General features: G+C 40.1%; 2 protein-coding genes across 5 annotated transcripts in view; both read left to right on the forward strand.

Annotated features, from left to right (window-relative positions):
- NT5DC1 (5'-nucleotidase domain containing 1) overlaps window positions 1-13,052 on the forward strand; it is a 125,916-nt gene extending 112,864 nt beyond the window's left edge. The window contains exons 11-12 of the mRNA XM_062488971.1: window positions 1,760-1,928; window positions 12,877-13,052. Coding sequence (XP_062344955.1) covers window positions 1,760-1,928; window positions 12,877-12,995 — 288 coding nt within the window. The 3' untranslated portion in view covers window positions 12,996-13,052. The remainder of the gene's footprint in view (window positions 1-1,759; window positions 1,929-12,876) is intronic.
- Window positions 13,053-24,652: 11,600 nt separating this feature from the next.
- DSE (dermatan sulfate epimerase) overlaps window positions 24,653-27,880 on the forward strand; it is a 34,598-nt gene continuing 31,370 nt past the window's right edge. Inside the window, exons 1-2 of one of the 4 annotated variants that reach the window (XM_062489960.1) lie at window positions 24,653-24,685; window positions 25,252-25,321. The gene's annotated coding sequence lies outside the window, so the exon portion shown is untranslated. Of the gene's footprint in view, window positions 24,686-24,759; window positions 24,851-24,917; window positions 25,322-27,880 lie in introns of those variants that run through there. The other 3 variants (XM_062489959.1, XM_062489958.1, XM_062489957.1) reach the window with 3 other exon arrangements.

The following is a 27,880-nucleotide window of genomic DNA, read 5'->3' on the forward strand; positions in this document are numbered from 1 at the left end:
ATGTGGTGAAAATTGTGACTGTTCTTTCTGGATTTTAATTTGAGATTTAGCCTGCCAGACCTGCACGGTCATGTGGAGATAAGCCAGCAGCAAAATTATGGGAGCTCTGTACCAGGTGACTTGACGACAAGTCTCATATTTAACTGGGTTTGATTTCACCAAGGGTTTGGGTTGTAAATCCAAAATTTAACTCCCTCCTCCTTAATAAGGAAAAAAATCCCACTCTAGAATCAAACCTCTGCAAAAACCCAGGTTACATTTTAAATTGTCTACTGAACTAACCATCCACTTCAGAAAGCAGAACCCTCACATCTTTCCTCTTGTCAATAAACAGGGCTCTGTCTTTTGTACAAATGCATATGTGGGACAGTACTGGGGTTGTTTTGATTAATCACCTGATCAGCTGTAACAGCCTTAAGAATTTTCTGCATGTGTCATTCAGCTGGCAAACAGATTTTAATTCATCAGAGCATCTACACTTAATTATAACTGATGTAAAGTCCTGAGATTTACATGGAAATATAAGATTTAGTGGGGAGAAAAAGAAAGTAACATGCTGTCCTTTTGTGTAAGGCACAAAAAAAAAAAAAAAAAAACAAAAAAGCTCAGGTCTTCAGTTAAATGCTTATTTTGAAACAAAAGATAGGAGGGTTTTTTTCCAATTTATTTACGTCAGAAGACAGAAATTAATGTCTACTTTTGTTGAAATCGTTAGATTCCCTTCCCCCCCCCCCACACACACATCTGTACTCAGAGGAAAAACTGTAACACAAAATGGAGAGAGTGGCTCTGTGTTCTCTAATATGGTCTATTCCACTGTCTCAACAGCTTCCCTGTGATCAAAAGGTACAGGCCTCTGTCATAAACACAAATTATTCCAACAGATTCTCAGAACTTTTAAGAGAACGGTTAAATGGAGAATAAAATACAAAAGTTCACAAACCTGGAGGCACAAACTACGGTATCTGTTCTTTGCTCTGAAGGTCTGAGACATTACTTTGCACACAAATTACTTTAACAGATTTTCTATAGTGTAGTTTTGCTTCCCATTTTTTCGTATTTCTGTGGATGTGTCGTGGCATTTTTTTTCTGATTGCTCGTGGCAGGACATAGCAAGTTTCAAGATGAACTGGTAAAAAGTCAGTTTTCTCAATGCTGGTTTAATACATTCTTTAAAACATAATTAGTCTAGATGTTGTTGTCTGAAAATACACATTAAAAAAATAAATATTCCACAACAATCTAGGCAAATAACTGTCTCTCCATGGATTCTGTGGCTCTGTTTTCACTCATTCCTCAGCTCAGAAGCAGATAACACAGGTGAAATGATACATTCTTTGCAGTTACTCCACCCAGATCAGGAAGCTCCTTTTCCCCCAGGAGGAGATCCCAGCTGTAACACGGCCTCTCCAGCAGAGAAGGATAGCAAACAATTCACACTATCAAAAACAGAAATGTAGGGAAAATAGGGGTTTTCTTAAAAGATTTTTAAAATTATGGATGTTAACTTTTTATGTCCTGAGGAATCCATAAATGGTGTAAACAGGAACTTGGGGACTTTTGGGAAGAAGGTTGTTACTGTGCTGTTACTGTCTTTGTGTTTTAGAGCCACATTGCTCCCGAGATACAATATAGGCTTCCCAGAGAATCAGAAAAGCTCTAGAGTTCCTTAAACTAATGCTGATTTTTTTTTTTTGTTTTTTTGGGTTTTTTGTTTGTTTTTTAAGCTTACATATTTATTTATTTGTTTTTCTTTCAGGGAGATCAGCTCAAAGTTCCTTACTTTGTATCTAAACAGTGGGGCTCTTTCTTCATGGACAGATTGCCAGGCCTGGAGAATGCAGAGGAGACCTTAGTTCACACGTGGTCCTGTAAATGTATTAGCACTTACAGCACAATTGCAATCCCTAGTCTGGAAGCAATAGCAGGTAAGGAAGATGTTTGGTTTTTTTTTTCTAATGAACATGCAGTATTCATAATAAGTTTGTGGTGCTGTAGATCTGGTTTTGAGATTACATGTATCTAAAATACATTCAAAATACTCTGTTCATATGATGCAACACTTAGCACTAGTGGCCATTAATTACTTTGAACTTTTAATTGTTGCCTGACAGACCAGGGGTTTTGTTTGTGTCTGCAAATACTAGGTGTTTAATTGATTCTCTGTTAGAGATAGGGTGCAACATTTACCAGACTGTAGATCAGTTCCTGAAGTTGGTCCCTACTTCCCCACTGTTTCTATTTTCAGTGGTGAGATAGGTTTGGAACAAACAACATGCAAAGTTAATTTGGAGTGTCAAACTTGCAAAAATGTTTCTCACTGATCTGGCTTGTTATACTTCCCCTGTCAGCTGGATGAAACTTTGCAGCTACAGTACCTGCCAGTGGATTACTAAGTGGTGGTGAAGACCCCCCATGTGCTCCATCTATCATTTTGCATTACTGAACTTTGCCAATACCAGTATCTAAAGGAATAAATGAATTATTAAATGAATGAAGAACATAGCAAGCATTTACTTTACTAACACCTCCGTTCAGCATCTTTTGCCTGCTTTGTGCGTAAGACCAAAGAATAAAAGGTTTGTTGCAAGAGAGCATTTCAGGCTTGCCCAGCAGTGACTTCTACAGCAGGACACATGATTTTTTTGCAACCATATTATACACGTGTACTTGCATTGTATGGATATCTCAAAACAGAACAATCATAGGCTGCCACAATTTAATTATGCTTCTGGTATTTGCCATTTTGTAGCCTATTTCAGCCTACAGGTACAAAGCCCAAGTATACAAATGGAAAATGACAACAGGAAGATGACTTCCATAAAACTCCCATCTAGTACCTTTTCCAAGGTCATACTGTGGCTTGCTTTGGAAGTGTTGGCCAAGATAAAATGGTCAGCCACAGTCTGAAACTCTGCCCAAACACAGCTCAGTTTAAAGGACAAGCAAGGGCTCTCAACCACAAATGTATGACGAGCTTTACAGCTACAGATGAAAGGGTGGTAACCCATAAGGCATATCTGGGCAATTATTGAGTAGGATAGCTGCCTGTCATCAGCAGTGGAGCTCTTGCAAAGCCTGTTTCTCTGTTAGGAGGGACACCATGTGCTGTCCCTCACTGCATTGAACCAGTGCTGGGGCAGGGGTCCATGTCTGTAAAAGTTAAACTCCAGTGCTAAGGGGCGGCGGAGAAATAGTATTTTAAACTTGCAGCTGTGCACCAGACAGCAGACTCAAAGTTGAAGGTGCGAGAGCTTCTCTGCTTTCTTACAAAGAGTGGTATTTCTTGTTTGTTTGTGTGGAAGAGAAGATGTTCATTATTATGGATGTTACGGAATTCTTTACTCCTCTTGAATACCTTGTCTGACTCCTGTCACAGCAAGCTGTGGGAAGCCCTTCTTTGCCAAGCCCTGAAGTTTTTTGCTGCAGTTTTAAGTCATATCTTAGCTGCAGCTATTTGGGAATAACTAGGTAGAAGAGATTGAAACGGTTTATGCGAGTTTGATGCTCTCCAGCTTTTCCTTTCCCATTCATCTGCTTTAATTACCAGCAGAGGACTTTGCACAGCCAAGCTGCAAAAACTCAGGCCTTTCCTCAAGATCCCCTGAGCCCACACAGCCAGGCTGCCACCATGCTGACCACATGAAGCCAGCTTCTAGCCAGCAATGTGCTGAGTGTGTGAGCTCAACTCTGGATGGCTCAGCCTTGGCAGCACCTCGCTCAGCCTGACCTGGCCAAAGAAACTGCCCTCCTCACTGGAGGTGTGCTGCAGACTCCTGTGAGCTGGGGGTTGACAAGGGTTTCTCTATCAACAATGTCTGAGCAGGGTTTTGTACACCTACATGAGCAGTAGTAAGTGCCACGTACAAATCAGGATGCCAGCAGCTTGTGATCTGCAAAAATATTTGGTGAAATGTGGCAGATTGCTGTGCTGCTGAGATTGATTTTTGTGACTTTGAGATTGATTTTTGTTGTTTGGCTGCAATGAGTATCTGTGCATAAAGAATAGCTTGGTTTACTTTTCAAGACACATTGAAAAAGATTATTCCAGAAACTATTCAATGTTATTCAGTACTAGTAACTCACTTATTCAATACCAATTCAAAGATGCATTAGAAGTTCTGAACTTTAATCTCACCTCTGGCAAGGATGGTATTAATGGAATTGCAGGCTATTACACCATAATTGGTCATGTAAACTCTCCTGAGAGTCCTTGAAGAGAAACTGGAATTTACTTTGTGCATGAAAAAGTATTATTTCATTTATTGTTAAAATTGCCCAAAGGATACCTTCTACAATACCTTCTGTGTACTTCCATCAGTTTGGAGTGGAAATCAGATATATGTTATACTGACAGTACATGGTTAATAAAATAGTAGAAACCAATGTCTCTATTCCTGTTCTACATGCCTCACTCACAAATCCATCTGTTTCTGCACTTTTCTGCTGTTGAGTCTCTCCTCATTTACAGCTCCCTTATAGATTTTGAGCGTTTTAAAGCACAATGATATCATAAGACAGATTTTCCAAACTGGGATCCATTACCGTGGGAATGTTACTTTAGAGCTCCGCATGGAAATTAAAAGGTCTCTCTGAAAAATTACATTCTGCACAAACCAGAGTTTCCAGGACATCCTTCTCCACTTCAGAAGGTTAGGTATGAGCAAAGTAGAGGAGGATTACTCTTATCTTTCCTACCTGAATAATCTGAACTCTGCCTTCAAGGAAGTAGTAGCAACCGCTATTCTGTGACCATGTGATAACATTTCCAGATCCCTGTGTTAATAATTGTATTCCCTGCATCATATAGGTATTCCAACAGTATTTTCAGCAATTTAAAAAATACTATTTCAGACAGGTTTTTTGATTAACAGTTCTTTGATACAAAAATACGATACGCCTATTTCAAGCTAATGCTTTGTCTTTCAATCTCACTATGTTTGGTATTTTTATAAAATACACTTCAAAAAATTCCATTAGTAATTTTAGAGCTATGGGGGGGGTTTTGATAAGTTTATTTTATTTTTTTATTTATTCATTGCAAAGAAAAGGTTAAGAAAGTGGGGCTCTAAATTGTAATAAGGAGAACATAAGGAACTTTTTTCCTATTTTTGTAATTTGTAATCTAATGTTTTAAATTTGTCTCAACCTATGAATGGTGAGCTTTGTCATAGGATTAAAAACTACTGCAAGCAAGAATAGGAGACTGAGTGGTGTTGCAGCTCAAGAGAATTTCATTTCAGAGAAGGATTAGTGCAAATGTAAATGTTCTATGGAGACAGAGTTCATTTCACACTTTGGAGATTTGATAACCAAGCTTGTGTCATGCATGAGGATAATGCACTTTCTAAATCTTGCATGCAATATGAAATCGTATCAGGGTTTGCCTATGTGGCTTCATAAGTTTTTGTTCATGCCTTATTGTTATTTCAATTAGCTAGAACTAGAGAAAAAAATCTCCATTATAATTAACCTATGCTGTCTCTTCAAAGATGCCTACAGATCTGTACCCTGCCACTTTCTGCGGGAGTTTGAGTCGTCAGCCTGCTTGCTGTATAAATATAATGATAAAATTGCCAGTGAACCATGACAAAGAAGTTCATGTTTCTGCTTAGAGCTGCAAATTATCTGCACAATGGAAAGCTCAAGGCAGCCATGGCTGGGGCTCCAGAACTGGCAATGTGCAGGTTGCAGATACATAGGTCTGCCCAGCAGAGATCAACTACAAATTGCAAACTTCGCACACCATTTCCACATGTATTTTAAGGGTGAATGCCCTTGAGGAATCAACTGTTATCATGGAAAACATGAATTGCACTTATCATGTAGTATACTATTCACTAATCAGCCATATACTACAGCCATATACTACTCTAATCAGCCATATACTGATTTTTGTATCGTGAACAGAATCATTTGCAATTATTGCTGAAGTGAAACCAAAAAAAACTCTCATGTTTTTGCACCTTAGTTCTATGTTTTTTCATTGATATTGAATCACTAAAAATAAAATCCAATTCTTTTTAAAATTAAATTAGCCCTTACTGTAACCAGACTCATAATTCTGCTCTTATTCAAATGATACAATAGTATATAAATCTCTTAAACACATAGAACTACCTATATTATGCATTGCTAGATAGCCCTAACCTTTCCTATTTAATGCCCTATCTTAAAACTGTGTTTTTACTTGCCAACTTCAGTGTAGGACTGTATCTATACAATAGCATCTAAAGACTAAGTTTATCAAAATGCTTTGAGGATTCAAACTGCTTTGGGAATTTGCTGTTCCTAATAATATTTGCTGCTACAAGGCCAAAGAGGTCATTTTTATAATTAAACCTTTTATGCAAAAAAAGTATTCTTACACCTAGTGAAAAATTGGTGTAAATACACAACAGTAACATTTCTGAGATTTTCTTGCCCTGAGTTTTCATGCAAGGAAAAAAAAAACAGATACAAAGGATAACTGAATAGAGAGAAGATACATGTTCTGAGTGTATAAACAACATTTTGATCTATGTGTCAGTTGAAAAGCATCAGATAATGTAAATCTGATTCATCTGTTCCAGGAAACTAGTTTCAATGCTCTCCCTTTACAAGAAAAAAAGAAAAAACATGCCCAACACAACCAGCAAATATAATTAATCTGTTTTTTTCATCTGAAAAATACAGCTGAAACCAACAATAAACAGCATTTTAACCATAAAAAATTATTGTTCAATAAATCAGGACTAGTTTATAAAAAGTCTTCAGGACCTAGTTACTTCCCAGATGGTCTGAGACCTCATCTTTACAATAGGATTTGACTACTTGACAGTAATTTTCACTGTAGAAAGGACACTATTAAGTATATTACAGTGTGTTCAGGCTTTCCCTCCTCCTCCAGAAAGGTGTATTGACTTGTGCCCCTCGAGACCATGTCAAATCATGCAGAACCCAGAAGATTACTTCCTAGCCAATAGCTGACAGAAATGTTCCTGTCATCGTTATTCTGCTCTATGAGATGTCAAAGTACAACCACCTCGAAAAGATTAAAGGGAGAACTCATGAGCAACTCATTAAGAAAGGGGGAACCACTCAGTCATTTCTGCTTTAAAGTTGTCCTTCAACTCAGGCAGCATAATTTCATTTGCAGGCTGTAATTAAAGCTATAATTGGGTTTTGACTGGATCACAGGCTTATGGGGTAGCTTTAGATTGACACTTTACATACTCTGGTTGTAATACAAAGCGTTGATAATTTTTGAGTGTGAAAAGTAGTGAAAATAGGTAAATCACCAAGTATTGAAAATACTTGTCTGACTAGGTTGAAATTTTACATAACCTTCAACCTCACATGTACAAAAAACATTACTGGAAGCATTTATGTACTCTGGATTGGTGCCTTAACATATTCGCTCTGGATTAAGATGGTCACACATACAAAAAACTGTGTAGGCCTTGTCTTCATGAGTGTCTGTGTGTGGATTTTTATTTTAAGGTAAACTATGTTTGTCATCCCTCAAGAGAAAAAAAATCGGGGAAAGGGAAAGAAAACATTTGTTTTACAAGAGAGGGGAAGATGATGAGATTAACCCATCTCATGAGTTTGGAGAGGAAGGTTGTTCTTGATGAGTTTCCCTCAAAATGGAAGTAAAGAAGTGAATAATCTCTGCATTTGTCTTAATGTAGCTCCTTCACAGTCTCAAAATGCAGCTCCTTTTTTTTATGAATCAGAAATGTCTGTCAGCTCAAACATTTGCTTGTTTCCAAGCTAACTTCTTCAACCTACCTCAGAAGCCCTTCCTCCTACTCTAAGATCCAGAATGAGTCATTCACACAGAAATTAATTTACAGATCCCTGAAAGACTAACACATCTTGGTAGGATCTTGGCATTCTCTCAAGATATTGTTTTAGATTTAGTCTTCACCTAGATACTTTAAAATATCACAGTCCAGTATTTTCTTCTGATGAGTTCCAGATCGAGGAAAGAACCACATGGGGCTGTTTACTTACAAGATGTTCAAAAACCACTGTTTCAACTAAAACAAAAATGAGAAACTTTTCTCTCACATAGAAATAATGAGTTTTTTCATGAAAACCCAAAACAGCAAAGGAATTTCTAAGGCTTTCCTTTACTGCAGACTCTTATCAGACTCAACTGCAAGTTAGTGCACGCCTTGTGCACAGCTGTTTTGTTCAGGAAGGGGTCAGCAGTCCCTTGGCCATAGGGTAGACCCAAAGTAATGTGACTTGTTATTCCCAAGATAATTACAGTAAAATTGCACACCACAAGCAATCACAGCAGCCATGATGGGACAGTCATTCCATTTCCCCAGGCACTCATCCATCTGCAAAACTGGTAGTGAAGCTGCTGCTACTGCACATATCCCAGCTGTTTGCCACTTGGGTTTTCTCCAATGGCAACTGTCTTCTGTGTTGGATACCACAGAAAAGTAACCAGTGACAAACCTCAGTGGCACTGAAGCTCCTGCTCAGGCCAAGCTCAGGCCACAAATGTCTGCTGGCAGTGCAACAGGCATGACCTCCAGCCAATATACCTGTGTTGGCAAATGCAATTATGCAAGCGCAAGTAAAGCAGCAAACCTGCACTTTGACTGAGAGTGGTTTTAATCTTTATTCCTGCATGTCCAAGGGCACTGGCTCATAGTAACTATATCCAAATTCATCAGCTTTCTCCTATGGAGCAAACCTATATCAAGGAGTCCCCCATTTCCCATACAACGCCGCTCAGATATTCTCCTCCTCTCCAGCTTTTGAGTTATGGAGTATGCAGACAGCAGCATTGACTTTCATGTAATTGACAGAAGGAATGCTTTTCTCATACTGACTTCATTCTTTTGGGAGCTTTGCTTTAGTACAGCAAATATCTGAGCTCCAGTTTTGGAAAATCAGCCTTAGAGGTTTTTCTAAAAATAATTGCTATCAAACTGATCTATTTGTGGTCTTGGGTTTTTTTTCTTTTTGCCTCTAGTATACTGTCTCACATTCTGAGCTTTTAGTGCAGGTGCTGCTTTGACTGTTGCAAAATAGAGATGGGTCAGGAGATAAAAACGTTTAGCATTTAAGAAAAAGAAACACCTGTTAAAAGCTACCCACAGATTGGCAAGTCAGGTCATTCGAAGGCACAGCCAAAATGATGAGTACCCCTGCAGCAATTGTGCTTACTCCACTGCTAAGAAATAATTATTAGAAGTTGTTATCATTAAGAAAATAATGTTTCCTTTCAGCAGTGACTTTGAAAATACAATGAAAGATTTATGATAAAGCTTCTAAGCCAGCGTTAATTATGGAAAATCCTGTAAAGGCAAAAGAATTTATACTAGCTGATGGTTTGCCCTCTGCCCCTCTAATTATCTCACCCGGATGATGATATGTAAGATAGAGAGCTCTGACAGTGTTTTCTGAAATTTGCCACAATTAAGCAGTTTAAAGATACTTTTTCTTCAAACTTGGGTATCACTAACAAGGTTTTAGTTCTTTTCCTTGGTGATAATCAGGAGGATATATTTGGATTCACTTAAGAACACAACCCTGCTGTTTACTAGGAGGCTTCTGCAGCATCTGGCACCAGCCCTGTTCACTGGCAGGGAACAGATTTCAGGGTGGGAGAGGGAGTTCTGCTTTCTGTAGGGCTTCTCACTCGTCCTGGAGATGCTGCTGTGGTGTCATGATGAAAAAATGTTGGCTTTGCTGTTTTTGGTCAATATTGAAAAATGATTCCTGACATTTCTGCGGTGTATTTTGGGAGAAGTCTGTTTCAGTCTTGGACTGTGCTTTTAATTGAAAAATAATGTGATCCATCTAAAGTGCTTAGTTAAGATTTTATTTGTTTAATGTATTGGTTTGTTCAAGGAAATTTAAAAAAATTAGAGTAGTAAGTTTATCAAGCAGGCCTGTGTCTGGATTAAATTAAAATTGTCTTCCATTCAGTTACTCAAATACTTTCCTGATCACTCATTGAGAATATTACATTTTCCCTTCTTCTTGTGGTTTCTCTTCCTTGCTTTTGGGTGGAACTCCAAGTCTTCCTCTGATAAAAGCTTGTGATGTTCATTTAGCTGTCCTACACTAAGTGCACAGCGCATGAGACAGTGAGATGTTGTAACTATGATATAAATCCGTCCATAACTCGTAAGTACATGCATGGATCTGGGTATACTTAAACATCAGAATACAACATTTTACTTAATGTCACCTAATACCTGGATCTGGATAACTGGAACACAGTAACTGACAGTAGATACTGTTCAAATAATAATAAGTGTTATTTTGTTCACACCAGGGCTGCTGGAGGCCTGTAAGGGAGGCAGGGCAGGGCAGGGCAGGAGCTTCTCAACTCAAGCCATATAACCTGTGAGGGTTGCCCAAGCCATTGGGAAATGCTAATAACACTGAATGGTCACCATAAAGAAAGGCAGTATTCATCACTCATTTGCACTCAGGCTGGTGTGGGAGCAAAGAAAGGAGGGGGACAGGAATATCTAATAACTGGCATTTATGTAGATCTAGGACCTTCTATATTCCTCTGAGACCCTCTCAGGACCCTTCATGTCTGATTTCTATGAGTCTTTGGCTCTTAAAGGGAATGTCATATTTGTCTTGGATTAAAAAAAATTAGTCTGGGTGGAATTACCTAAGAATGATGGAAAAATTCTGGGACTGTGATTCTCAAGCAATTGGGTAGAATCAGCTAGTTCCTTCTTCCAGTCTCAGGTTGTTTTGTTTGTTCAAGTCTATTTAGGTTTTTTTAGGATAGTGGCAATATTGGATTGGTTTTGTGTTGAATTCACTATCAGTGTAGGTTAGGACTCATTACAGCCTTGCTGTCAAACTGTGTCTCAGAGAGGACTACATATCTGCCCCCTGCCTAATTTATGACTCTCCATCAGGGTTAGGTGAGAAATGGGTGCCAAGATGCAAAGGTCTACCAGCACAGCAGCAGCAAACCCTGAAGAATTTACTGGGAGAAAACACTAGGAAAACAACTTGGAAATAAGCTTTTTTTTTTTTTCCAAGATTTCCTTTATTATCAAATGCTGTCTGATTTTGCAAAATTGATATGGATATTTTCTAGCCATCTTCCAAAGCCAGCTTGCCGAGACAAAAGCAGCATTTAAATTGATAGAATGGGGTGTGAATATATACAAATGTGATTATTGTCTTTTGGAGCCTTTTGCATTGTATATAGAATGGTTTGGGTGTTTAAGCTGATTCTGTAAAGCTAGTTTACCAAGAAATACCAATGATATTACCACTCTGATCCAGTTTATTCTTTTTGTCAGCAATAAGCAACTCTGTAGCAAGTGTGCCCCATTTGTGCTGCTCTTTGTTTAAACTGCTCTTGGGAAACTCCAGACTGCTAGACTATTAATCTAGTGAAAGTTTTTTTATAAAAGTAACTGTATGACATTTGATTTTTGTAGCTCGTAAAGATATTTGGAAATATTTGCTTTCTTTTTCAATTTATTTTGTAATTTTTTGAAACCTATGTGTTAAACTGAGCATGATAAATAGACTCAGCAGCCAGTAAATCCACTGGGCCTTCTGCATACTGGGAAAACATCTGCCTGTTCTGCCATGCTCAAAGTGAGCTCCAGATATTTCCCTGACTCAGACAAAATGAGAAAATTAACTTATTTGACAAGCTAAAATCATACATTTAAATAATTCTCTTCCAATTACTTTTCCTCCTATTCCTACTTTATTCCAGCCTCTCTCTGATTTTTCAGCTTGATCTAAGTGCTCACTTGCTGTATTACGTTCAATATGAGTTTAAAGCTGTAGACCTGGATGTCCTGGTGCCTGCTTGCAAATCACATGTGAGATAGGACTGGATTTCCTGTTGTTTTTGCCAAAATTGCTAAAATTGTGGGTTTCTGTTTCATAGAAGCTGTTGACTGGGGGGAAAGAAATTACAGCATGTAGTGACAGGATGTCACTTCCCCAGATTTACTCCAAATTTTTTAAAAATGTTCAATTCATAAGTTATTTTACAGATGAGCTGAGTAATAGCTTTTATTCTTTACTTTGGTTCTAAACAGACAACCTGGAAAGGAGATAACCCTGTTTGGGGGGAGATTGTTTTTTTCATTTATTGGAAAATGAATTGTTTCTTGAACTAAGGTTTTTTGATTTTGGGTTTTTTTTTTAATTTGTTTTCTCGAACTTTGAGTATGAGGTAAGCATGGGAAGTATCAGTTTTCTGTCTGTGAGGGTGGGCGGGTCACTGCTGGCAGCAGAGGCTTTTTAAAAAGTTACAGAAAAGAAAGCTTTGACTGTTCAGAGGTATTTTAATGTATTCAGTGTTCTTTACAGACTGGAAGTGATGAGTACATCAAGTTACGAGTACAGATTTCTAAGAATGCTTGATACAAAATGATGTTGTTAACACTGGACTGCAAGAAGGTCTAAGAGTGGGTGCCTTTTGGGAATCTTGCTTCAAAACTCATGAGAAACAGGAAAATAACTGATTCTTTGTTTAAAACATAGTTCTCATATGAGTAGATTACTGAGATAAAAGAGAAGGTGACAATGAATTAACTTGAAGGTATATTGGGAGAAAAACTTCTAGGCTCAATGAAGATTTTTGGTTAGTATTTAAGCATTAGTTAAATAATTGTCTCTGACTAGCATTATTTCATCAATTAAGGGACTGAATATCCTTTACTGCAGTTGAACAAACTCTGAAAGTCAATCCCTTGAAGAGCTGAAGATGCCAAATAAATGTGTAATCATGCAATCTGATTGAATTCTGATGCTGGTGAGCAAACAGCTCAAGGTTTTAAGAAGTACTGCTATTCACCACAAGCTTATTTTTTATGTGATACAGTCTGTGTTGCTAATCAGATGTGGTATGTTTCTATCTTGCAGATTTACCACTGGATTATAGATTTACACGATTTTCCTCAAATAGATCAGCAACTGCTGGGTACTACCCAACCCCTCCAAGAGCACTGCTGCCAAGAGAGGACTCAGCAATGATGAAATAGCTTTTTGGCTTTTTCCTTAAATAACCCTGTGCCCCTTACTTAAACTGCTATCAAATGCTAATTGGTGAAAATGCTGTGTGATGCTTCATAAAATAGAGTGATGGATTAAAGCAGAGTCCTGTGCAGACTTGTGTTTCACTTGTTTCTCTAATCCAGCCCAAACAGGTGAGTGATGCATTCTTCTCTCTAAGTCCTCTGACCACCACCACCTTTCACAATGTTAGCTTTTTCCATGCACTGCCCACTGTCTTCAGGAGTAGTGTAATAGTAACAGCTCATCCCGAGTTACATTCTACATTTTTGAGGAAATTTTAGTTAGTCTCTCTATGTGAGATGATGCTTTTGCTACCATAAGCCCCAGGAAAGACACAAACCAGACCGTCAGCCATATTCTATTAACAGTTACCTGTTAACAGCCCAGGTTATCACCATATATCAATGTTCTGCAGGCTCTGAGGAATTTATTCTCCCACTGTATCTGTTCTTGGAGACAGAAAAAGACTGAGTCCCAAACAGAAATATCATCATACTCTGAGAGAAATTTGAATGGGATTTAGGCAACTAAATGCAGACTGATCATTAAGAAAGCCTCTTTCATACTTCGTATTCCTGAAAATGCTTGACTACTCTTCAGCCATAAGGTTCCCTACATGCCTTTTCATCCTTTAGTCTGCAATACCTCAAACGTAAGAGGTCTTCTGCAGAAGGAGGGAAACCTGCATACACTTCCTTTCTCTGATGGAGTGGATTCAAACCCGAATTCTCCACCTCCTTGGGAAAACCTCCCAAGAGTAGGAAAGGTATAGCAACCAGCCATCTTTCCTAAGTACAGCCTCAGCCAGAAAAGGAGCAAGATTCAAGGCACGAGCTGAAAATACGTGATTTTTACCTGCTTTATTTATTTGCAAGTAGGAATGCTGTTCTCTGTGAATTTAGGTTCAAAGACCTGTTCTCCAGAGCTTGGGACAGTGAGAGCTCAGTAACACAGGCTAGCAAAAACATATCAAATATTTGTTTAGTCAGCAGTTTTGTCACACTAGGATGGCAGGTTTTTGGATAAACTTCCTTCAAAGTTTAAAGGAAAATAAACAGAAACTTAATTTTCTTTTTTCCAAGGAAAAGAACTTGCTTTGTTAGGCCTAGACAATTACCAGAATGGATTTAGTTTGTATTGACACTTAATTTGTGTTACCACAGCTCACTTTGCATCTTCACAGCTTCACCAGCTTAAATATTTCATGTCAGAATCAGGCACAAACACCATTCCACCTCATTTCAGAGATACCAGCCTCTGTCTGCATATTTTTTTCCTGCCTTTACATAGAACGTTATTTTTACATTCTTGTGGACCAGTATACTTAAGTAATAAACAATATTTCCAAAATAGCATTAAGCATTGGTTTATTGAAAGGGAAACATAAAACAAATGGGGACAAAATTGAGAAAAACTTCCTTTAAGACAAGGTGAATGAGGAAAGAGAATGAAAGTGCCATTCGCCTCATAAAATATAGGCTGAAAATATTTGACTTGAAATGGCAACAGTTAGTAACAGTTGAGTTTATTTGGAATTGTTTAAATTAGGGTCAATGTCTTCAGCAGCAAATCTTGCTCATGACAGTGCTATGATTTGTATTAAGGAGAGAGATACCCAGATTAAAATCTCAGATTCCTGATTACAGCATCTTTGAAATTCTAGTCTGAATCAAGTAATCTTCTGCAAATAATTTCAAACTAATTTATGGTGCAAACCCATATTGCATACCCTCACACTTCTGTTATGAATTTAGAACTGATTTTTTTTTTAGGTTGGGGAATTTTCTTCTTGATTTTTAAAAGAAAACTAATTGAATTTTTGTGGAAAAACAGACTGAAAATCCTCTAAGTCCTTGGGTCCTGGTGTCTTAGTGGATAAGCAGTATTTTTTAATAATGGAAGGGCGGCAGATTCTAAGGACAGCCTGAACACAAAGCTCACCAGAAGAAATACATAAGCCCATCTTTGACAAAGGCTGTCACCAGCCATTTGCACTTGCTGCCAGAAGGACCTCACAGTAGCTGAGAAAGAAGAGGATAACAGAAAGCTGCTGTAAGCATGACTCCCATGCCACGGTAGTCTGTGGCTGCAGGAAAACTTGGGAAAAATAACTGAAGTGGTTTCCCAAAAAGTAGAGTTCCTCTTACTTAAAGACTCTTCTACTCAAGGATCTGTGAAAATTATAGAGATCCTATTACAAAGTAGAGATTGGCAATGGAGGAATGAGGAGAGCTGTGCCAAGAGGAGAGCTGCTGGAAATGGTGTGAAAAAACAGGGAGAAGAAATGCACACAGCAGATAATTGGTAGAGAGCTGGCCATATTTAATGTGACACTGTAAAGACACCATATTTGCTTTTTCCTTATTTCTGTCTCTGTTTTTTTTAACCCTTGGAAATCTCTGAAATTTCTTGGATTCTCTTGTGAGAGGCCATTGACAGAAAGATTGCTGAAGTGCCTGCAAAACTATCTTGAGCATCAGCAGGGAGACATAAAGTTGTAAAGTTTCCCTGAAATCAGTGTGTCTAGTTAGACAGCCTTGAACGCCACAGTTTTGCTTAAAACCAGAGATGAATACCAAGTCTCCTTTGGTGTCTGTTTTGCTATAAAGCACATGTGTCTGGATTTTAAAATAAAGGGAATTTATTTCTGAAAAAGAAATGTTCTTTGAATTTACTTTATAGCTGAGCAGCAAAATGAGAAAGGGGAGATGAGCTTGTCTCAAAGCAGTGCCAGGAGAGGTTTTGCTACAGCCTCAAACAAAGCAAAACTTGACCTGCTCAGCATAAGACATATAAAACAAAAACTTTAATAAATTAATACCTTTAATACTGATAGGGAAATAATCTTTGATGCACAGAATTGCTCAGTGCAAGTTTCCTGACTAGGGCTTCTTCATGGGAACTGAAGGCTTCTTCATCCCCAGTGAGAAGTTAAATAAACAAACACAAGCAGATTATCTGTGGTGAGCAGGGGGCAGCACTGGACACAGGATTTCCAGAGACTGCTCCTTCCCCAGGCTGATGGGGTTCTCCATCTCACCCCAGTCCCAGACCTGTGGTAGTGCAGTAGCAATTCTTAAGGGAATTCCCAGGAAGTTTTGTCTGATGACGGGCACCAGGAACCAGCATTCCCAAATCTAGTTTAAGTCTTTCCTCCTGAGGCCAAGTATGCATTAAATCATGCCAAGGTAAACAGCAGCAGAGTGTAAGAATATGTTACTTAGCAGAGATGCCACCAGTGAGAAGGTGACATCTGAACTTCCCTTTTGCCACCACAGGAAACAAAAACACAGTAAGCATAAAGCACACTTTCATACACAAACTTGATGTTTTACAGCACAGTTTCTCAGAAAGTCAGGTTTAGAAATAAAGCCACCTCTGTGCAAGAAGGTAGAAGAATCACACATGTCACCACAGGGATCTGACTTCCCTGGGAAGGGAGACTGGCATGGGGCAGCCTGCTTCTTAGCATCATGGAAGGAGCAAGGCAAATTTTACAGCGCATTTAAGCAACTGACTTAAAACAAAATATGCCTCTTTCTGCACATGCCTGGAAGCAAATAGCATTTCAGCTGACTCATGGCATCAGATTTAGGGGTGGAAAGCACATGGCTAAGCTACAGGAACCTTACCTCTGTGGAGTGTGCCAGCTGTAATGGTATAATGGCTAAAATGGTGTAGCCACAGACATCTATTGTTAACAATTGGCCAGAAACCAGCCCTTCCAGCAAGCACATAGCTGATCCAGAACCCCCAGGGGAAAGGCTAAATCTCATTATAAATCCAGTTGCCTGTAATTTTGTTTTCTGCAATTCTGAGTGGGGCATCGAACCCCCTTGGTGAGTTACAAGAGAGAAAAAAAAAATTGAAAGGTTTTCTTCTGAATGTTTTTGGTTCAAGAAACAAATCCTGTTTTTTAGTAAGCATTATAAATAGAAACGTTTAACTGGAAAATGGAGCCTGGATTAGAGCCAAAATAAGATGGAATCCAGGAAGTTAAACAGACTCTGTGATTTCCAGCCCTAAAAGATTGCTAGCATCTTTACAGGGCAAACTGGGAATTCCTGTCTACAGGACTAGTGCTATGGCCAGCATGGCCGATCATCCTCCTGAATATGGGACAAAGGTGTAAGGTAAACCTTTCCAGTATGAAGTGGGAAAGTGCCGTTCTCTGGCAGCCGTGGCAAGACCACAGAGGTTTTACAGCTGGCCAGATGTCACAGTTCACAGAAGGCCGAACATCTGAAGCAGCACATTTAACTTCTGCCCCGCTGTAGCTAAACTGATTTAATCAGAACTGTGCTAAAAATCCCTCATGCCTCCCACTCCGGCTGCCACAGCGCACACGTGGCTCTCTCACACATGGCCCCAACAGCTTTTAAGTACTTGCACAGGGGTGAGAAACCATCACAGCCACTTCAAAATGATGTGATGGCTTTCAGCCCCTTCTGCAAATTAGACACAAAATGGTAGCAGCACAAATGGAGCAGCAGACTGCACAGCAGCTCCAACAGCCCAGGCAGAGCAGATTCTCCAGCCAGAAGGGTATTTCTGCTTTCCACTGGCTACTGGATTTTGAGTAAAAACACCTAAACACTCCATTTGATTCCCCCTTACAAGGCTGGGAACTTACATCTCTTTTAAGAGTGAAGAAAATCATAAACTGTTTTACACTGTATACAGGAAAAAATAGGAAAAAAAATAGGTGTTCTTGTTCAAAGTTTATGAGAGTGGTATTTTCAGGGTGTATTTTAGGAAATAAGTCCATTAACTTTCAGTAGACCTTGTTCTGTCACAACACTAAATGAACTCAAAAAATTGGGACTCTGTGTGCCAATAAATAATAAATTTACTTTAAACTATAAATTTCTAAAGCCTTCAAAATCTCTGAGGAATAAAAGTACAGGTGAATATAGCAATTCTCTTTTTTTTGCCCTATCTCAAAATAATTCCTGAGAGTTTCAGTTTTCTTTCTATATTATCCCCTGTAACCTCAGCCCACAATGAAAAATTAAATGTGCACACATGGGTGCTAAGCAGCCTGTAAATTACATTAATCCAGAGAAAGAAGATGCTACTGTAAATTTTGAGAAAAAAAAAAACATGTTATTAAATTAAGAGATTAAAAAAATTATTTATTTTATTGAGAGAAGCCTCAAAAATACCTACTGGAGGGCTGCTGTTGAAACACCTGCAGCAGTGTTGGAGACAGTAGCAGCAGCTTCTATCCCTGTTTTCTCCCTCAAAGCTCTCCAGAAAATGTATACACATGAATAGTCATCAATTAAAGGGTAGGGTGGCATGATGTGGGAACTCAGAGACTAAGGGAGTGAGGGGATTATCTGCATTTCTTAGGACGTGTGGAGTTTTAGGTCAATTAAATAAACTAAGCACTCTTAGGCAGTAAGCAGGGAAATCTCTAGATCAGTAGTAGACAGGTGATGGAAAATGGAGTATAGATGAAGGCCAAGTACATAAAGGCTGAGGGTCAGCCCTTTTGAGCTGACAGTAATAGTTCAACGGGGCAATACATGGCTAGAGGGTATCAGGGAAAGGAGTTCACATATATCTCAGAAAATAATCTTTACCAAAATATATCTTTTGTGAAGGATTTTCCTCTTTCCTCTAATCTTTCCCAGTGTGCATGACTTGGAGACACCCAGTACGTTACTGGTATTAATCCATACACTATTTGGGGGGGGGGGGGGAGGGAATAACCTGAATATGATTACATGAATTTAAGAAAATAGACTTAATAACCATTAATACAACCCTTCTTAGATAGATAGTCGCAAATGTAACTGTAGAAGTATTTGTTTGTATGTATACATATTTGTGAGCACGTTTAAAAACCCCTGCTGTACAGAGCACACTTCCAGGAACTCAGCAAATACAGACTGTGCCTTGAGTGACCCATCACAATGTGGTTACAGGGGCCCCTGAGCAGCAGTTCCCCAAAGGAGCCAGAGCTATAGACACAATAAGCAATTATTGATGTAGACTAGTGCAACAACTTCATGAGGACCCTAAAACTGAGAGCAGTGGTGGAGCTGCCTTTAGGGAGTATGTATGACTGCAACAAGAGCCACCAGTTGTTGAGCACTTTTGCTTTACAATCAAGTGTGAAGAATTGATTGCTACAGTACACTCTTGTGATGCATAGTTAGAGAGCACTGATGAAGTCTAGCCTTGGAAGGTTCCTCTTGATATGAGCATTAATGGTTTGTGCTCCCAGGGGATGATGCTTGGCTTATAACATCAAAGAAATTTGGAGGGAAAGACGTTGACACTTACACATGTTGAGAAAGGTCATACATTTGAAAACATAAAGTTTTGAAAACCAAATAAATAAGAAACCACATGCTGTTTTGATCATCAGCAGAGAAAAGAAGGGATATGTGCTAAAGAACAAGCAGACCAGTTAGGCAGACAGATAGCTGCTAGAGGAAGATAAACCTAAACCCTGGTGATGTCTACAGCAATATAAAAGCACTAACATGGATTCTGCTGTTAAAAGGCACAGAGCAGATGATGGAAGTAACTTTTTATTGGATCAAGGTATTTGATGACATTTCCCATTTAAGTGCCTATGTACCTGCTTTATGGTTACTGTCTTCCTGACACAAATCAGGACTATGAATCTGTCTCCAGTTACCAACATTTTACCTCTGATTACTGATGCTGCAGCTTCCCATTCCTTATGAAATCTGCAAGAATTTTTTTTTCATCTGACTTTCTGTCTGCTGGCCTCAGGCTAAACCAGGCTGAACACATGGTGAGAGCAAGAAAGATGGAAAGAAAGGAAATGTAAAGCAGAGAAAGATGTCCCATTTACATACAAAGAAGAGCTGTTTAGGAAACATCTAGTTTTCCCCTTCCAGCTACCCTACTGATAGTTTGGCTACCACAAAATAGAAGAGTAAAAGGCTGCATCTGGGAGAGAAGTGTTTCCAGTACAAATGTAGAAGCAGATGAAGGATTTTCCTGTGAGAGAAACTGCTTTGTGCCACACTGAATGTGCCCCAACCAGATGAGTTTAGACTAGATTTCCAAAATTTGATGGAAATCAGCCTTAAGAATCAGATTTTTTCTGATTCATAGGGCTGATTTCAGGCAACTTCTTTTCATCCTAGTTTTGGAGCTGTGACTATTTCTGTCCATGAGCCAGAACCCCAAATGTCCGAGTAGTAAATGGAAAGAATCATGCAACAGCCTCATAAACTTGAAGGTTGTAGCAGGAATAACCAAGTTAGGACGCTGTCTGGTCCACACCCTGGTCGGAAAATAGGAGATAGTCAACATTCTCCCATATGTGTCTGGAACTGGGATAAGATTGGAAAATTAAAGCTGCATTCATGTGGCTCTAATAAAGTCCAAGGAGGAGAGTTGGGCAGAGCATCTCAGATCAAGGAGGGCAGGGTGAGCAGTATGCAGGCGTCCAGATTTGCAGTTCTGCAGGTCAGCTACAAGAAGAGATTGGCCTAGTGCTCTTGTCCTACAGGTTTCAACTCAAAGCACTAGGATCAGAAATCATCACAGCTGGACACAAAAGGCAAAGAAAACACAAGGCTTATGGTCATAACCAAATCAATTGTTTTGAAGAATTACGAAAAAAATACGGAGAATTTTTTATTTCTCTCTTTTTTCATTTGAAGAGTTTTGTTACTTAATGGCAACTGTAGAAGCGTTTCTTACATGCAAATTATAGACCAAACAAATCACACAAAGAACACAGGGATCTTTAGTGAGAGGAAGGAAATTAAAACTATGAAAAAAACCAAACCAGAACAAACAAATTCAATCAAACAAGCAAAAGAAGACATCTAAAAAACCCCAAGCACACAGAGAAAAATTCAAAGAAGAAAAAAATGCTGTTGCATAGACTGAGCAAGAAGATGGCCGAGGCTGCATGTGTGGAACAGGTAGAATGATATACACCTTCCCTCTTTAGATATATTCAGTCAGCAAGGAAGAGGAAACAAACACCAGAAAGTGAGAACCAAAGGCTTTTAAATGTATGAAGCACCAGCACACACTTGGTGTCTGCCCCAGAATTAGCCCTACATCACTTGCTCCATGTGGCCCTGCTGCCTTTGTTTCTCACTGCCGTACTAAGGCAACCAGGTTTGTTCCCTCTTCACATCATCGTGACCCAGCTTGTCAATGCAGCAGGAAAATAAAGTGTTTCCCTTCCCTGCAAGCCAGATAACTATTGGGCTTTCTTGGAAGCTTTTCCTTCTCAAAGAAGAAAGGACAGATGCTACCAAGAGGTGGCTGCTCACAGTGTCTCTAATCCACAGACATTTTCAAGAGATGCACTGTACTTGGGTGTACAGTGATTTCTGAGCGTGCCCTAAAAAATTTGCCATTTTTGGAAAAGAGCAGCATTTCCTACATATGTTTGGCTCAGTCCCACAGACACCAGACATTGCATGTAATGTGGCTTGCCATAAACACCTAGGAAGAATAATGAGCATGTAACATAGGCGTAGAACAGTGTCTGACCTGAACAATTTTCAAACAATTTCCATGAAACATACTCTGCACATCTGTCCAAGTCAATGGTCTTAGGTCCAATAGGTAAATTTAGCTCCTTTCCTAAATCCATTCTGGAGCAATGCCACCCAAGAGGTCAGGTTGCTGTATGTTTCGGTGTCACATGATGCAATTTAAGGAAATGACAGCTACAAAAACTATTAACCTCAGTGGGACTTTTCCAATAAAATAAAATTAAATTTTAAAATAATGGGGGGGGAAAGGAACAAATAAACTAGGGGTTTGATACTTGAAAGGAGAGAGGGAGTGAGAGATTTCAGTGACAGAAGCACCAGAGGAGTGGAAAATACATGATTGTATGTTACTGAGTCAGTCGTTTAAACCTACTTTATGGTTGGTGGCAAGAACAGATAGCCTAGGGACATGATTCATCACATCCTAATGAAGACATCCAAAACAGGTCAGATGAATTCTGCTGTAAAAGAATTTATTTTTCTCTGCAGTGCTATAAACAGAGTCTTAACGTGACTAGATCAGAGGTAGTTACCAGTCAAGTACAGAACAAAAGCGCATGACACGTTCAGAGGTTAGATGGATCCCACCCAAAGTTGCTGTTCCAAATTGATATTGTTTAATTGTTTTCTTGCTGTCAACACTGAATTCACTGGCATGCAGCAAGGCCAGCAAACCACTGAGAGAATCTCAACCTCAGCAAGAGGAGTTATACCCATGGCTAAGGAAGTTAAGGGCAGGAGATGATCAAAGACGATCCGTAATCTTGCCTGTGCAAGTAGCATTTTGAACATAATCACACAAAACAGCACCTTGACAGGTCATCTGGTCCACCCCTTGCTCTGAGGCAATATTCATCAGACCTTCTAGATTTGAAGCGTTCTTGTCAAATGTATGTTCAACTTGCACTTTAAAAGCCTCCAGGGAGAGAGGTGCTGTTCACTTCTCCTTTATTTACTCTTACAAATACTTTTTTTTTTTTATCCTAGCTAGTCTAAATTTCTCTTACTGCAATTTACATGTTGTTTTCAGAGGATGAGGTTAAGAGATTATTATCTCCTTTTTAGCAGCTTTTACTTAGCTGAAGGCAATCTTCCTCCAATTTCTGTTCCTGAGGCTAACTTTTTCAGTCTTTCACTATACATTTTCATTTCAAAATTACCACTGGCAATGCTGAAATTAATCTAGTGTGGACAGATATTGCCTCTCAGATACCACTGAATCATCCTATAAATGTTAATTTATCTGTTTACTCTGACAAGCACTCTGAGTTACTGGGAAGTAAAACATGCCCCATTTTACACGAGAGGACATGAGGCACAGAGGATTTGTGGCTCTCCACCGTGTTGGAATCTCCCCCATATTCTAACTCTGCACCAGAGCAAGATCTCAGCAGCACATTCAATCTCATCCCTTACGAGACAGGAAGCCAAGAGCCCATGCTATAAGGGGGCCATGGTGTGCTTTGCCCAGCTATTTGTGATCACAGGGCAGCACTGAGCAGTTTTTCTACAATACAGAGAGATCCATGCACAGACCAAGGGCAGGATTTCAAAAGCCATTCAGACACTATGCTTTTCAGAATTGCAAGGGCTAATTCCATTTAACTTAGAGTCAGATTTACATACCTAATGATACAGACAAGTGACAAGTACTTAAACACCTTCCTCCTGATCTCCTTAGGCACTCCTGGTAATTTTAGAAATTCCAGTAAAATCAGCCTATCCACCACATCTGGTCTGACTACGAGGTCTGCACCTCTTCACATGTTCATTTGCATCACAACATCAATATTTTACAACTCTGGTATCAATTTGGTAGATCCTAATACCATTCCTATTGGTGTTCAGAAAGATATCTTCTAGTGATTAATCTAGTGTTTGCATGACTGAAACTGAAGCACTTCATGCTTTTAGGCATGTCATTACTGGTAAAAATGCAAAGCTTCATTCCAGGTTCTGGCACTGCTCTTGGAGATTGCAGCAACAACATGTGGATCCCTATTCTTTAGGGCTGAGATTGTCAGATATTAGATATTGCTTAGAAATACAACAGAAATGGAAGGGTTAAGGGAAATTCATAGTTTCTGGTTTTGTCTAGCTTCCACAAGTTTATTAGTCCTGATACAACAGCAGGAAATCACACATTAAAGTACAATGAATCTGTTTAAAACCATCCTCAGAAAATACAGATTTTCCATTTTAGAATGGGGAACTGAGCACTTAGGACCCTGCTGACTGAATCAATAACATCAGCAAACACATTCCTAAAATGAGGAATACGCTTTGTGAGACATAAGCTTCACGTAATTGGAGACCATCCTGATCTATCACATACAAATATTTTTATTTTCATTACATAGTCAATAAAATATGCTCAGCTTTCACAGCCCAACAAACACTCAGAAGTCTTCACTTCGAACTTTGTCTTGGCTACAGTGACTGAGAAGGAAAAAGGAATGTTCCAAAGGATCATTTATTTTATCCTCTTTTATATTACTTTCTGAAATATCTTCAATAGTGTGGCTGAGAAAATGCTGGGATGGCTGACTTCAGCATTCAAGGCGTTTCACTTTTATTTTTTTCTTCTTTTACATGGGAAACTTTCATGTAAGTAGCCACATCATATTTATAAGAGCAGTTTGACAAATCGGCTTTTTTGTTTCTTTGCTGGCTTGAGGGGACTTTTGGGTGGGAGGTCCTATTCCTGTCATGCAGTATGGTGACAGCACCAGGGATGGACAATGAATATGAATGGGACACCCGGGATGCTGTCACGTCCACGGCCACTCTGCCCGGTCCGCGGTACCGCTGCCGTATTCTCCCTAGCTCCAGGGAATCCTGTGCCAACACTCCGGCGTTGGAACCAAAACATTCCCTGCGGAGGAACGAGTCCTCCCGCTAAAAGGAAGAATTGGGGCATTTCCGTCAAGTTCGAGCCGGGGAGGAACGGGCGGGGGAGGAAAAGCCGTGTGAGCGCCAGGGATAAACAAACACCGGGACACACACGGAGCGAGGGGAGCGCCCGGGCCGGACCGGGGGAGCTGCGGGCGGGCTCCACCGTGCCGTGCCGGGCCGGGCCGGGCCGGGCCGCCATGGCGTGAGGGGCCGGCGGAGCCGCGGGGGGAGGAGGAGGAGGATGGGGAGAGGTACGGAAGGAGGGCGGGGAAGCGGGAGGTGGAGCGGGACGGGGGGAGTCACTTTCTTCCTGCATTGAAAAACGCACCCCGCACCCCCCTCCCCGCTCCGTCCCCCGGGGCTGCGGAGGAGAAACTTTCTGGCAGGCGGTCCGCGCCGGGCAGGGGCCGCGGGCGGTGAGTGCCCGTGCGGAGCGGGCAGCGCTCCCGCTCCTCCATCCCGCTCCTCCATCCCGCCCTGCGCTCCGCCGCGCTCCCGGGGCGCCTGGCGGCTTCGGGAGGGGGCGGTCAGCCCGAGCGCTGCCTCCGGCACACGGTGCCCAGGCCGGGGGAGCGGCGGGAGCGGCTCCAGGTGCCCGCGGGGCCGAGCAGAGGGAGCGGGGCCGGAGCAGCCCCAGGCAGGCAGGCGAGCACGGGATTTTCCCGGCTGGCCGCGGCGGAGCGGAGGTGCGGCCGGGACAGCCGCAGGACGGGCCCTCCGGTCCGAGGGAGGTGGGTGCGTGCGGGGGACGTGGCGCTTTCCGTGCGGAGCTTCTTCACCTGTGGGCGCCGTGGGTAACAGCTCTGCTCCTCCGCAGCACCGGGACCGCGGGAGCCTCCGAGCCCTTGGCGACCGAGTTCAGCCTCCCAAACGTGCACGTGTGAAAGGTAAGCAGTAGCATCCTTGTCTTGGCACCTAGGCAGGCTGAGAGACAGGAACAGAGCGACTTGCCCGATGCAACTTCCTGATTTTTTTTTTTCTTTCTTTCATTCTTTTAAAGTGTTTTTTTTTGTTGTTGTTGTTTGGTTGGTTGGTTTTGTTTTGTTTTTCGTTTTTGGGGGGTGGGGGTGGTTTGTTTGTTTGTTTTAATTGGGAAAGTTTTAAGTGACCTGGGACCAGAGCTGTCAACTCGGGAAGCACAGTCTTCTCAACCCCAGGCAATAAGTTGCAATTCCTATAGCTAGTATTGCATGAAAGCAGTGCATCATCACTTGGTGTGTCTCATGCCAACTCTTAAAATTCACTTTGGTATGAATGAAAGTAATCACCCTCTCTGTTCTTCTGTCGCTCCCTCTTGAAGCAGTATAAAACCGTGACATTTTCCTGTGTTTCCAAGTTGGGCTGGCTTGGGTTTTAGCCGTAAGCAATGCCAACATAAAAAGTAGTCACAACTGTGAATAAAATACAAGAAATATTGCTCAACCCTGGAGATTTTTTGGTCACACTAAGAAGATCAACTTCAATTTGAGAAACACTAAAATGTTAATATAGTCTAAACAAAGACAAAGAAAATCTCAGCCTAAATATTGCCACGTTATGTTTATCATGCCAACTATTATTATAACTCGATGTAGTATTTCAAAAAAGGAACAATTCAGCTGAAGGGCAGCAGTGGGAGTCAATAATTGAGATGCTGTTTATTATTCTGAAAGACACTAACTGGGTACCCTTGGGCAAGCCACTCCACCTCTCTTTGGCTCTGTTTTCCTCCTCATAAAACAGATAAATGTGCTTGCTTGCTTAACAGGGGTGTTGAGAAGTTTAATCAATTAATTAGTTTCATGACTACTTGTAGATCCTTGGGTACATCGTTCTACAGAAGTGCTAAGTACTACTTCAACTAAGAGTTTCCTTACTGTGTCTCATCACTTATATGTGTTTTTTTAAGTGATCTGAATTAATTAAGTTTTTAGGGGAAGCCAACAAAGTAGCAGTTTTGGATTGGGATTGTCTTGACTCTGGGTAAACCTCACTGAGACCTGAAACTGAAATATACAAGCCACAGTGTATTTTAATGGAGGAGAGCTACTGGGATTTAAAAAAAAAAAAAAAAAAGTAATTTTCTTGTTGTTCAAAGCAAGAGCTTGCCTTTGTTGTTTTGGTTGAAGTACTGTGATGTTTTGTAGGATTTTGAATTGCCATGAGAAACACCTGAGTACTCTTAATAAAAGAGAAAGAAATAAGAGTAGTTTATAAACATCTGTATTCTCTACTGTAAGCACTGACCTCAGAAGACACTTAGTGCTGATTTTTCCACTACCCAGGAGATATGCAGTCTCCTTCACAATATGTTCTTTGGTTAAAGAGAATGTTGCAAGAAAGAAATGCCACTGATTGCCTATGGTAAAAGTTGATAGATTTTGGTAAATTTTGGTAGATTATGGTTGATAGATTTGAGGCACACTCAGTTTTTATTGCAGGATATATTAGTTATTGTAACTAGATATTGAGTAATTATCTGCACTATAATGGAGACGAAAGTGTATTTTATTACCTGGCCAAATGTTAGATGTGATTTTCATAGGTTGCATGCAGTTATAAGTAAAAATGGGTAGCTGAAAGCAGGTTTTAGAGTGACATCTTGGGTTTGGTACTTTTTAAAGGCTCATGAAGTCTGTGTTCTTTTCCTCAAGGACAATGACACAAAGTGCATAAGCTTTTTTAAAATTGAGTTCAAATAAAACCTAGATCAGTGGTGGTAGAAAGTGGTTCATATCACCAGGCAGCTGTTGGGTTAAGAATGAACATAGGAAGTTTATATCTTAGTAGAGAAATGATACCATCCATCAGTACCCAGCAGGCTGAGCAGTGAAAACTTGGGTTAAATGAGGAGGCAAATGTCCATAAAACTGAAGTGTCACTTTTCTCAGAAGTGATTGCATTTTACTAAAATTCAGTCACATTCTTAGACTTGTGTATGGAAACTCACACATCTGGTACCCACAGCATACTATAGCAATGAGCAGAAATAAATCTAGTTGCTATTGTTCCTGGATATTTTGCAAGAAATAAAGCCCTTTGAGGGGGAGGAGGGGCACTGAAGGAATTAAAAATAGAGAAAAAAAAACAACTTTCTGTAATGGTTGTTTTCTTGCTTAGACTTGGTAATCCAAGTGTGTGGTGAGTGAAAGAGGTTATGACTTTTTCCTAGGAAATTGTATTTAATTGGTAAATATGACATCTCAGGAGCAAGTTTGTCCTGGCTGTTCTCACTGTTCTCGCTTTCCTGTTTCTGCTCAGCTGAGGTAGATCAAAGCACTGTATTCTCCTAAAGCTGTTAAACCATGGTGCCAGTTTTTGTTCAAGACTATAGTGACATACTTAATATAAATAATTTAATAGATTCTGCATTTGACTCCCTTTGAGACAGTTTTCTGTTTATATGGGTAAGCTTTGTACTGATGTCTCAGTCCAGCTGGGATAGGGTGAGGTGTGACAGTGATACA

Source organism: Cinclus cinclus, chromosome 3 (assembly GCF_963662255.1).
Source record: "Cinclus cinclus chromosome 3, bCinCin1.1, whole genome shotgun sequence".
Classification (NCBI taxonomy): domain Eukaryota; kingdom Metazoa; phylum Chordata; class Aves; order Passeriformes; family Cinclidae; genus Cinclus; species Cinclus cinclus.